Source organism: Chionomys nivalis, chromosome 10 (assembly GCF_950005125.1).
Source record: "Chionomys nivalis chromosome 10, mChiNiv1.1, whole genome shotgun sequence".
Lineage (NCBI taxonomy): Eukaryota > Metazoa > Chordata > Mammalia > Rodentia > Cricetidae > Chionomys > Chionomys nivalis.
In genome coordinates this window covers 13,295,602-13,309,430 of record NC_080095.1, presented here as the reverse complement: position 1 = coordinate 13,309,430, position 13,829 = coordinate 13,295,602, and the positions used below count along the sequence as shown (strand labels likewise).

The window sequence follows — 13,829 nt, the reverse complement described above, 5'->3', positions numbered from 1 at the left end:
TCATGAGTGTCCAGGGAGTTTTTGTGCAGGCTCACACTGGAGTTCTCTCACTGTGTCTCTGGCACAGAAATACATGGCTGTCTCATCAGTTTGCAAACTGTTCAGTTTTAAGAAAACTTGGCTTTTGGAGGTGTCCCTGGTGATGCTGATTCGGGACTGAAGAGCTGAATTATAATATGTATTTCCATTATATGCTATTGCTCCCATCCACTCCAGACCCTTTCCTGGAGGCTGGCGGATCCAGTGTACATTATAGCTGGTTAATGAGAATCCAGAGACAGTGCAGGTGAGGGAAAGGGTCTGTGATGGCTCCACTAGGCCAGGTCCTGACTCCTTCAGCTGTATCTGAGACAGGGCACCTAGGGACAAGCAACATCACCATCAGTCATATAACCCATAGATGAAAAACTTGGGTCTCTTTCCTGAAACCCTGAGGCACTTACAGCTTGGAAATGTCACCAGGCAGAGGAACAGCACCAGGACAGCCATGCTGTGTTGGAGGCTCTAGTCAGAAGGAGATGGGGTCTCTCAGCTTGGCCTTGGATTTCATCCTGAGCTTGAGGATTGATTTGCATTTGGGGAGGTTCCTGAGAACATAAAAGGAAGCATAGGCAATGTTTCCAATTTCTCCTCCGGGAAACTGAGATTTGCTTTGTTTGTCTTAGAGGTACTTGATATTGAACCTCAGGAACATTTAGGTGATGCTGTCTGGATTTAATATCAGAGAAACAGGAAATATTATGAGTCATACTGTACAGTCATTAGAAGCAAAACATGGAAGTATTTATATTAATTAGGTCCATATTCATTCACTACAGGCAGAGGAGAATATCAGGTTCTCAAAGGATTTATGTATCTCTGTAACTTCCAGGAGAAAATTTAAATGGTATTGTTACTTTTGGTGAACTAAAATCCAGTTTAAGGAATTACTTAAAATTCTTTCTCTTGGTGTCTGTGGAGTTGTCTCACTTTTACAACCTGTCAGGAAATAACTTGTGAGGAAGAAGCTCACACATATTTCATACATGTGATTTCACATGTTTATCTGAAAGGAAATCTGTGGGACTGATTTGGGTCCCATCTTATTAGGCTCAGATTTCACCTTCTCACTTATAAACTTCCTACCTGGACACTATTTTTTGTTCATTTTGATTTATATCAGTCTATCCTGGTACTTTTATATATTTCTCTGTCACTCTCTGCAGTTTGTCTTCAATCACAGATTCCTAAATATGATTGTTGCTTTGGTAAGTGATGGGAAGCTCAGCTACTCATAACACTTCATGAAAAGAAACAGCATGCAGCCAGGTTTCAGGGTTATGTTCACTGATGTAATAATAAGACAGAGAAAATTAAGTGACGAGAAGAAGTGGACTGGAAAGCAGATATGAACATGGGGAACCCTGTGACTTGAATGATAGTCAAGGCATAGATAACAAGTGTTTCTAGCGTCTTTTCCTGTGTCTTGTTAATGCAAATCACCAGGGAAGAGACGTGCAGAGCTGGACCCAACCTATTCATTCAAGACTCAGGAAATGTCTGTCTAACTTGGCATTAGAGACATCACAATTTGTGTCTACTCTTTCTTTATGCATAGTCTTTTCACTTTTTATTGTGAGTTGCAATGGTAGAATCTGCTTCTTACATTAAGGAGACAGCCATCCTGGGAAAGCCGTGATCATCATGTACAGTATGAGTTTAATGTTTCCTGTGTTTTTTAATGCTTCAGGGTTCTAAAAAGATTTTTTCAGACATGATGCTTAGTATGTTTCAGCTTGGGTTTGTTTAATATTTTCATTGTGTTTTCAAAAATCCGGAAATAAGTATTTGAGAAATAAATGCACATTTTTATACTATATTGGGGAACTAGGTATAAATCCACCTATTTGAATATTTTTTCCTTAGTTATTTCAGAGATATTTTTTAAGTTACTTTCTGTGAAAAGACACTATGACCACAACTGTTATAAGGAAACTGTATAATTTAGGGACTTTCCTGCAGCACCAGAAGTTCAGACCATTCTCATCATAGCAGGAAGAATGACAGCATGCAAGAAGTCATGGTGCTAGAGGAATAGATGAGAGTCCAACATCTTGCAAGGAAGAGGAATTCACTTATATACTCGGCAGCATCCTGAGCATAGAGAATATCAAAGCCTACCCTCCATAGTGACACATTTCCTCCACTCAGGCCATGCCCATACCAGCAATGCCACACATCTTAAAATGTGTCACTCCCTTTGATACTATGTGAACCAATTATATTCAAACACCCACAGAGAGTTTGTGTCCGTATTCCATACTCTCTTACTCCTTGGGTATCTCTTTTTCCATGAGACTCTCTAGAAGGAAGTCATTAGAAAAAGAGCATTTGCAAAGGGAATTCATTCATGGTAAAATCACACATTATTTATTATTATCTTCTATTTGAGAGGTATATCCTCATTTTTAAAGGTTTATTTGGTCATTTGTTTAATTATGTAAAGTGGATAGATGGATACTCATTTAATGGGTCATATAGAATTAACAGTACCAGCCTGTTCATTTGTGTGGTGGTCAGAATCTTTTTACATGATATAAACTAGGGGCATCCCACACCAGAGCACTGGACTGAGTTCCCAAGGTCCAGTTGAAGAACAGAAGGGTGGAGAATATGAACAAGGAAGCCAGGACCAGGAGGGGTTGTTCCACGCACTGAGACAATGTACCTGAACTAATGGGAGCTCACCAACACCAGCTGGACTTGGACTGAATGAGCATGGGATCAAACTGATCCCTCTGAATGTGGCTGACAATTGGGGCAGATCAAGATGCCAATGATAATGGCACTGGGATTTGTCTCTACTGCATGTACTGGCTTTTTGGGATTCTTTTCTATTTGGATGCATACCTTCCTAAGCCTGGATATAGGGGCGAGGGCCTTGGATTTCCCACATATCGGGATACCTTGCCCTCACTCAGGATGAAGTGGGAGCGGGGAAGGTATTTGGGGAGCAGGAGGGGAGTGGGGGAGCAGAGGAAGTGGAAATCTTCATTGGTATTTTTTATAAAGTAATAAAAAAATAAATAAATAAACTAGGGTCATTATGGGAAAAGGAACCGTAGTTGGAAAAAATACGCACATTAGATTACTATGCAGACATGACTGTGATGTCATTTTCTTTATTAACAACTGTTGTAGGAGGGCCCAGACAAATGTTGAAATTGCCATTCTTTGGCAGGTGGAAATGGCCATTCTTTTGCATTGTATAAGGAAGCAGGCTGCACAACCATGGAGAACACGTCTATGAATTCAGTTTATTTTTGATCTCTAATTCAGTTCCCACTTTCAGGTTTCTGTCTGGATTTCAGATCCTAATTTTCTGTCACAGTGGTCTGTAATATTTAAGATTACACAAACCCTTTCCTTTCCATGTTGCTGACCACATCAATAGGTAGCAGACTGGGACAGTTTAAAATTTTTCTGATGAGATAATGGGGGTGGGGATGGTGACAGTGTGCACAACTGCAACCATAGTCACAATACAACTACACAGTTAGGGACAGCCTCACTTCACAACACACATTCACACTCATGCAGAGTCACACTTACAGACACAGTCACAAATATAATTACACTCCAATGGTAACATTTAATGATGTAATCACATACACACACACACAGACACACACACACACGCACAGATACCACCACCACCTCCAACACCTCCACCACTACCACATCCACAGGTAGAAATATTTATTTATAAGAAGAGGGACTGAATTTCTTTCTTCCTGTCTTTTACACAGGGCCACTCTAGTTGACTAACTATGTAGACCAAGCTGATATTGAATCATGAAAGAATCTCTTGCTACTATCTCCCCAGTGATAGAATTAAAGGTGCTCATTCCCAACCATCTCATACAGAGTTCTTAAAAAAATGAAATATTTTTTTTCATATAATGAATTCTGATCATTATGTTCTTCCCTCATCTCTTCCCACATCTTTCCTCTTTCACAACTTGCCCAACTCTAAAACAGGCTTATTTTTAGAGACATATTTGGGGCCAGACATATAGCACTCATTTTTATATTGACAATAAATGGTTTAAAAGTACAGAATTGACAAAACTTGTTCTCTTAAAAATTATTATATGATATATATGCTAGTTTTATAGTTTACAACATTTTTATTAATGTTTACAATGAACAGTGCTACAGTTCAGGGCTGAGGAGATGGTTCAGTAGTAAAGTGCCTGCCTCACAGAATATGTGTTTTAGCTTGATTTTCACCACTTAGCTTTGAAGCTGGTGGTGATGATTTATCCTTATATTCTCAGAACTGGTGAGGTAGTAAAAGGAGCTTCTCTGGATCTTGCCATCCAACCATTCTAAATGACTCTCCTGAACTTCAGGTTTAGTGTGAGACCCTCAAAAAATAAGGTAGATGTCAACTGAGAAATACACTCAGAATCGACTTATGGCCTCTACACCCATGTGCAATCATACACTGTGATAATTAATGTTTCCATTGTTTTGATCATTTTCCTTTCCATGTGTTGAGCTCATCATTTAATGTTATATAGAAACAAGTCAAGAATGCTGCAGTCCTAGGAAGAGCTGATTTTTATGGGAAGAAAAAAAACAGAACTCCTCTTATACTGTATACTTATTCCCACTCGAAAACTTTCATCTGCTCTTTCTACTCTAGGAGCTATCATTCCTTCTCCAGCCACAAAATTGCCTGTTTCAAGTCTGTGAATGTGGTAAATGATATTGCTCTGTATACAATTCCGATTTTTTTAATTTGAACTTTTTTCTTTGAACTTAATACCTTGTAGATGAAATGTAAGTACTATAACTCAGAGCTATCCTAGCCCTTCTATCCTTTAAAATATCACATTTCCATCAGAAAATAAAGTTTTGATTACAACATTCAAAACAAACACCAGCCCCCCACTTCTATTTGATATCCAGCACTTATGAATGTATGTAACACAGCATAAAAATGGATATGATCAATATTCTGAATGTAGAGTAGGAAGAACAAATAAAATCAAAGAAATAAAATGAGGCTGTGGAAAAAACTTCCTTCCCATCTTTTGGCTCTCATCCAGTATCTAGAGTACTTGAAATGATGAAATCATTATGTAATCTAAAGACTCCTAGAGGATTCAGGAATCTCCCTAATTATATTCAACACCACACACTTACATGAATGGTTAAAAAATAAAAATGTACTGTGCAGATGAAAAACACATTGTCTGCAACCCACTGAACTGAGAAAGGTGGGGGCTACTGAGTTGTGCTCTCAGTCATTGGTGTTCTGATTGTCACTTTGGATTTAGGCAGAAAGTGGATCTGGGTTGTGTTTAGAGACTTTATAAAGAGAAGGGAGGCCCTGGCTGTGAAGTCAATACCCCACTCTAAGTCTCCTAGGGCACCTGACACCTGAGCTGGGCTCTGTGGTCAAAGGATGTTGTGGTAACTTCTGTAAGGTAATCTGTTAACATCGTATGAGAAAATATGCCTCTCTTAAGCAAATATATAAAATCCCAGGCATAGACACAGACAGACAGACATAACAACAGAGAAAACCTATACAAAGACATAAATACTAGAGCAAAGAGATATATGTATGTCAATACGTTATTTGAATGTCACTTATTCTATTTAAAATATCATGTTCATTTATAATATACTTTAATAATATTGATACATCCAGTACCCTCTCTCTCCTGCATTCTCCTCTGGATGACCCTGTGTTTCCTGAGCTGTGTGTTGTCCTGTGGTCTGAAATCTCAGAGAAGTGATTAAAATGAGTTGTTCGTCGGAAGAAAAATGAGACAGTTCTTTTGATGAGGAGTACGTCCTAAACTTTAACAGGGAGTAGTGATGATTCAAACACAGTATTTATTAATTAAAATGAGCAATTAATACTTGAAATGTTTCTTTTTGAATCAAAACGTCATATATACTACACATGAACACTTCCTTCAAATTAACTCCCTGCACTAGATTAGTAGTTTGTAAAATAAATATTTTTTTTGAAGAAGGACTTCTCTGTGGAAGAGCCCTAGCTATCCTGGATCTGACTCTGCACACCAGGCTGTGCTTGAAGTCAAATTATCAGCCTGCTACTGCCTCGTTAGTGCTGAAATCGAAGATGTGCACCCTCACCACAAGGCAAATACAGTATTTTGAGTTTCGCATACATGTTTCTGTGTGCATGGTGTAGTGATCATGGAGACATTCAGAGGTCCGGACTCACATGTGGTTATGAACCTCACTGAGTGTATGATTTACAATCTCCTATTTCTTTAGTTTTCTTAAGATCTGATGCTGTTCACCACAGAATCAGTTCCACCCTTTATGACAGTTTTCTTTTTGTTCATGTCTGAGTACACACTAAATTTAAAATGCAACTTAAATGGGGCAATCGAAATAGCTCTGCAGTTCAGATTCTTGCTGAAGCAGAATCTTCAACTGAGATCTTAAATTATGAGCTCAAGTCTTCAAGGCTACAAAAAGAGCTGTGTCAGCCAACAAGTTTCCCATTCATGGGATGTAGAGAGAGCATAATCACTGGGACTCATTAAAACTAGTCTAACCATTTGTGATATACAAGCCATGGTGCAGGAAGTCCTTCTGTGTATGTGTTGCTTTTATTGGTTAAGAAATAAAGTGCTTTTGGCCAATGGCTTAACAGAATATAACCAGCCTGGAAAAGATATATATATATATATATATATATATATATATATATATAGAGAGAGAGAGAGAGAGAGAGAGAGAGAGAGTAGGCAGAGTGAATGAAACTCCATGTATCTGCCAGAAGAGAAAGACATGAGCCACCTGCCAGAACCTTGCCATGAGCATCGTGGTAAAATATAAAAGAATAGAAATGGGTTAACTAAAGATATAAGAGGTAGCTACTAATACACTTGATAGTGATTATTTTGGGACTCTGGGAGGCTGGGAAATGAACAAACAGCCTCTAGCAACAGGGTCATTTGATACAACTTGTCTTTAAAATGAGGTGCTGATTGACAGGTGAGTGAATCACATATCAAAATGTATACAAATACACACATATACGAGGGCAGGGTTAAAGGAAGGGAAAGAGAAGAAGAAAAACAGTGTAGCAAATACATACATATATAAATACAATTTTATAAAATAAACATGAATAAAATAAATACAAAAACACTTATCAAACTGAAAAACAGGAATTAAACATTTGGACACTTTAAGCATTACTACACATCACACCTGGAGAGAGAATTCCTGATTGTGATATGGAGAATCAGCACATCAAAGATGTGTCTGGCCTTTTCTGCCTCTTCCAATAGGCTCTACTGTGACCCAGAGCTCTGTGTGAACTTAGTGCCCCCTGCTGGTCCTTACGAAACTGCAGGGCAGTTTGCATCTGAGCTCATAGTAGCATTCACTAACTGTGTACTTTGCACAATAACACATGGCTGTGTCCTCAGACCTCAGACTGCCTATTTCCAGGTACAGAGTGTTCTTCTCCCTGTCTCTGGAGATGGTGAATCAGATCTTCATGGCATCAGCAGAGTGGTTGTAGAACTACTACCACCTTTAATGCATGGAAACCACTCCAGCCCTCCCCTCGTGCTGGGCAGACCCAGTTCATGTTATAGTTATTGAAGGTGCATCCACAGAGTCTCAGGAGCTTTTCAGGCTTTACTAAGAATCCTCAAGACCCCATCAACTGTACCTCTCACTAGACACCTGAAAGCCAGAGAAATCTGATCATAAAACTCACCAAAATTCATTTTTTTTCATTCTCATGCACACACATGACACACCGTCTCATCTCTACAAATTACTTTCTAAAATAATGACAAGAAAAAGAGAAATAAGCCTCAGGTCCATGGTGACTGGCCTGTTTTTAGTGCTAATTACTGAATGGGAGGACCTGGGAATTCAGGGCTGGGCTCCTTTGCCAGAGCTGCAGGATCAGGGCAGGGCTGGTATTCATGGGCACAGAAAAGACTTATTTGCATGTCTTCCTGCTATAGGAAGCACTGAAGTTGGATCTCAAAGGAAGGCATCTCTCAAAGCAGAAAATAGTCATAAAAGACAATAATGACATTAATAGTAATTGACACAGAATCGTAGTTCAGTATTCATCCTTTCCTGGTTAAGGATTCATCACTTATTGTTCTCTTTTGTGCAATGGCACAGAACTTGGTTTATTACCATGATATATGTCTCCATTGGATAAATGTATAACTAAGGAGTTCCACACATGTCTCTGTTTCTATACACAAGCTCATCTTTTTCCGTTGTCTGGACTGGACATTGCTATTCCATGATGTGTCTCTTAGATAAGGGCACACCTGAAATTTGATCTTTGCAGAACTCCTTGTCTGTTGTGGGAATACTTGGGAATTTTCTGAATTTTAATTATTTCTGAGACAATGCTGTTTGCAGGCAACAGGAGACTTAGAAATGAGACAAGTCTTGTCAGTGTCTCACTACCATTTTGCAGTCACATATTTCTATTTTCATCAAACTCACATTCTGCATCCTTTTGTTCTCTCTTTGATTCATTTAAACTTTCTACCATTATCTTCTTCATGTTTACACCAGGCAACTCATGACTGCTTTTATGTTGTTTTAACCTGTTTTTTTTTATCCAATTAATATAATTAGCATATCCTGGGATTTTGATTAAGTTTTAGGATGTCCTGGCTTTTTTCAATTGTTAACATTTTCTTAAATTCTCTTGTTTCCTCACTACTCATCCCCTTCTCTCAGCACACCTCACTTCTGCTTTCACATCATCAGTGCAACTTTGCCTTTTGTACTCTTTGTTTCTCACATAAGATGTTTTCCCTTCCTAGGGATTTCATTATAGCTCCAAAATTTACAAAATTGAAGTGAGAACACCAAACACATAACCTAGGTTCTAAAATGATCAAAACAGGCAGTGTTCCTCCCCCACCAACCTTTATTCTACTGTTTGACACACGAATTTCTAGTTTCAATCATGTCCTAGGCTGAATAAACACAGAAGAAGAGGAGGCAGAAAGAATATAAAAGGTGGAGCATGGGGAGCAGTGCTGTGATATCCTGTGTACAGGATGTGACATGGTAATTAATTCATGAACTCATAATGGCTGCTATTTTGTGTGTAAGCCCTACATAAGACCAAGTCTGCCAAAACCCTAGTAGAAATTATTTTCAGACATTATCTCTTACTGTCTTACTGAGGAGCTGTTGGATGTAGACCATTCCTGGAGAGGAAGAATGCTTCTCATCTGAGACTGTAGTCATTGGTAGTTTCCTATGTTACAGTGTTTGTCTCCATACACATGCACATATGGCCAACATTATGTGGCCTTCTACATGTCATGAAGTGGTGAGTGGTGAGAAACTTACATAGGAGAGGATATGGAAGGGAATTGAATGGAAATAGCATAGAGATGTGATCATAATAACTGTATACAAGCAGAGTATACAATTCTATAAAAGAAGGAAAAATAGTACCTACTGAATAACTAAATGGTTTAAAGAAGCTATTGCTAAATGTGATATGCAGGGGGTAGTCAAGACAACCCTCAGTAAAAAGAATGATGATTAAGGTGCACTACACATTATTTCAGGTGCTACACTGCAGTTACCATGATAATAAATTCAGCATGATAATAAATTCAGCTTGGGACCAGTACAAATTCAGAGAGAGAGAGAGACAGAGAGAGAGAGAGAGACAGAGAGAGAGACACAGAGAGACACAGAGAGAGACAGAGAGACAGAGACAGAGAGACAGAGAGTATGAGAGTCTGGGTGAAGAAGTAGAGACCTAATGAGGTGGATGATGTTTAGGGGGGTGCCAAGAGTAAAATGAGTATTAGCTAGGTCACGAAATGGTTTATTTTAGCCTTCGAGGGGCATCAGAACAGGCTGAAAGCAGGACTTTGGAATATTTGGAATTCAGAAAACCAATAGAATTTGTGCAGGGTAAAGGCTAATGGCTAAGTTTGGAGAATAACACAGGGGCAAGGAGCATATGAAAATTTACTACTTGCTTTTTCTTGCCATATCAGGCAACTGAAGGACAAATGGTTGGTGAAAATATAACTGTAGAGAATCTTAAATGAGAGGGCCTGACACTGGATAGTGCAGTACAGCACTGGCAAGGGCTTTATGAGATTCCTTAGTGGAGATGTGCACAGAATAAAATGTGCATGATCATTCATCGTATTGTTGTGCTGGCTTAGTGAGACAATTGCAGGGCCCTTTAGAGTTTGTGCTCATCATATAGGGACTCCTCAATAAAGAGGTACCAGGAAGAGAAATTTTGATATCTACTCATTCCTTTGGAAACTGCTTCTCCTACCCAAAATTCAGCATTCAATCAAATGTTGCAACATTCACTGTGTGCAGAATCCATTTATCCACAGGTGCTGAACTATCCTTAAATTCCGAAGTATCTTTTTGGATTCTAAGTCTATATTTTCAAAAGCTAGAAATTCAAGGAGTACTCATTTAGTATCTGGGTCTGTTATAGCCTTACTTAATCTTTGTAAAAAGTCAGTAAATGGTTCTCTCTGTCTCTGTCTAACCCTGGTATATGATTCAATTCTTGTTCATAGTTCTTGATTCCTTTCACAAATATTTAAGGCTGCTTTGTGGTATAGGGACAAGATTTCTTCATCATAAAGTGTTTGAACTTGTGGACCAACATAAGGGTCTTCACCAAGAATTTGATCTTGGGACGTCTTAATGCCTTTTGCTTTTCCCTGTTGTTCCAAAATTTTGACTTCTTCTCTGAAATAAATTTTAAACATCAATAGATGTCCATAATCCAGGACTGCTGGAACTAAATGAAAAAAAATCATGTGGGGTTGCCCTGATGGTAGATGCCCAACTCTATCATCTCCTTAACAAATGTGGAATGTAAGCCATAAGTTTCAAGAGCTTGCTTAATTTCTTTTAGATCATTCATTCCGATAAGTATCCATCTACCTTGTATGGATTCTTTTGAGCCTTTAGAAGCGGACACTTTGTAGATTTGTGGATACAGGGTAGAAAACTAAAACCCTGGGTAAGCCATCTCTGACAGCTATTGGTGATGTTGAATCCTGTACTTGTGCCTTCTTTCCCTGTTCAACAGCTCCAATAATTTCCTTAATTATTTCAAATCTTTTTATTATTGTCTTTTGTAAAGATGGAATCTCCTGGCCTGTACATATTTCTCGTGATTTTATTGCGGCGCCTAGTCTCTGGTCCTCATTCTGCATATGTGATTCCAGGATCTGAAGTTTCTCCTTTAAAGATAACATTTCATTCTTGGACTTTACTTGCATAGCGTGCAGATTGCCTTCCTGGAGAGACAGTTTTTCTGTTAACTTATCATGACTTTTTGACAACTTTTGATTGTCAAATTCAACAGTATGGATTCTTTAAGATAACTTCTTAGTACACTTAGATACAGATTTAATTTTTTTCTGTAATAGTATTAACTTTTTCAGGTATCCTTTGATTTTTGATGATATTAATTCTGTCAATTAGCTGTTGATTATTAGTCTGTAAAGGTTGTATCATTCCTAAAAGTGTCATATTCTTTCTTAATGATAGAACATGGAGAAGAAAACTTAAACCTAATACCAAATTAACTGAATTATTGACATAGTCATATAAGCTTTGCATAATACAATTCATAGTATTAGCCAAAAATTTACTAAAAGTTGCATTGTTAATGAAGTCTGTCATAATGATTTATGTATTACCTGTTCTTGTCCAGCAGATGTCGTGGTGGCAGAGTTGCAACTAGAAGGAATGAAACTGATGACAACAGGAATTGTCTTGGGCTGCTTTAGTTTTCACCGTGGTACTGGTTAAATACATTTGCTTGACAAATTAAAGGCAATTAAATCAATTACATACACAGAGCAAGAAACCCAGAACCCAGGGGCAGGGAGCAGAAACTGGAAGCGGCATAAGACACCACATGGCAAGCAATCAAAATGAAGATGAAATAATACCTATTGAATGGCTGAATTGTTTAAAAAATAAATTCCCAAAGAAAATTCTTAAAGGAAGAAAGTACTAAATATGAAAGAAATGGGTATGCAGGGCAACCTTTAGAAAAAGAAATGGTGATGAAGGTTTATCTTCACTTTATTTCAAACTACACTGAAGTACCTTGCTATTAAAGCCAGTATGGCACAAGCTAAAATGCTGACATATGGAGTCTCGGAGAGAAGCAACAGAACTGAGGCGGTTGATGGTGCTTGTGGAGGTTCCCAGAGAAAAATAAGGATTTACAAGGTCAATACATAATTCTCTTAGGGATACATGGGTCATCTGTCAGGTAGAGAGCAGGGCACTGGGCAATCTGAGTGAGGAGTAGGGGCAGTATTGACTAAGCATCCCAAGACAGTTGTAGATTCCTGGGAGGAGGAGGATGACAAGCATATTTTTTATGTTTCTTATATCTGTTAAAACACAATTAATCAACAGTTCTTGAGTATCCCCTGAGTTTCAAGACAGTGGGAGACAAAGATATTACGTAACACAGATATTTCATCCTTTAGAAACAGGCATTTTTGAGGCAGGCCCAGGTGGCAGAGGCACCGGCAGGCAGGCCTAGGCGACAGAAGCACATGCTCGCAGGCAGTCCCGTGTGGCGGAGGCACCGGCAGGCAGGCCCTGGTGGTGGAGGCACTGGCAGGCAGGCCTAGGCGGCAGAAGCACCGGCGCGCAGGCAGGCCCGGGCGGCGGAGGCACCGGCAGGCAGGCCTTGGCGGCGGAAGCATCGGCGCGCAGGCAATCCCGGGCAGCGGAGGTATCGGCAGGCAGGCCCTGGTGGCGAAGGCACCGGCAGGCAAGCCTAGGCGGCGGAAGCACCGGCGCACAGGCAGGCCCGGGCGGCAGAGGCACCGGCAGGCAGGCAAGTCTGGGCGGCGGAGGCACCGGCGGGCAGACAGGCCCGGGCGGCGGAGGCACTGGATGCAGGATAGTGCAGGCAAGAAACAGTGAAGCCCGCACTGAGAGCAGATTGTCCCGCTACAATTCAATCAAACCCAATAGATAGCATCGGTAAGAGGAGATGGGCAGACGCCAAGGCAAGAATTCACCCAACAATCTGAAAAACAACATGAAAACACCAGAACCCAATGATCTTACAACACAAGGACTTGAACACCCTAACACAGGAGAAGAGGAAAAAACTGAGTTTCTGAAAGCAATAGAGTCCCTTAAACAACATGTAAAAAGCACCCTCATAGAAATGGATGAGAAGTATAACAAAAAGTTTGAAGAAATGAGTAAATACATAAATGATACCCTGGGAAGCCAAGAAAAAACGATCAAACAGGTAATGGAAACAGTCCAAGAATTGAAAACTGAAATGGAAGCAAGGAAGAAAACACAAACTGAGGACCAGCTGGATATGGCAAATATAGGTCAACGAGCAGAGACTACAGAAACAAGCATAATCAATAGAATACAAGAGATAAAAGAAAGAATCTCAGATTCTGAAGACACCATAGAGAACATAAACGGACTGATCAAAGAAAACACCAAAACCAACAAATTCTCATCACAAAACATTCAGGAAATATGGGACACAATAAAAAGACCAAACCTAAGAATAATAGGGATAGAAGAAGGAGAAGAGGCACAGCTCAAAGGTCCAGAAAATATTTTTAACAAAATTATGGAAGAAAACTTCCCCAACATAAAGAAAGATATTCCTTTGAATATTCAAGAAGCATACAGAACACCAAACAGACTGGATCAAAAAAAAAACGTCCCCTCGCCATATAATAATCAAAACACAAAATATACAGATTAAAGAAAGAATATTAAGAGCT

The 13,829-nt window shown here is 39.3% G+C and overlaps 1 gene segment (V, D, J or C); it reads right to left on the bottom strand.

Annotated features, from left to right (window-relative positions):
- LOC130882918 (Ig heavy chain V region PJ14-like) lies at window positions 1-489 on the bottom strand. The segment is given in 2 exon segments: window positions 1-359; window positions 444-489. Coding segments are annotated over 2 exon segments (405 nt in total).
- Between the last annotated feature and the right edge of the window lie 13,340 nt (window positions 490-13,829).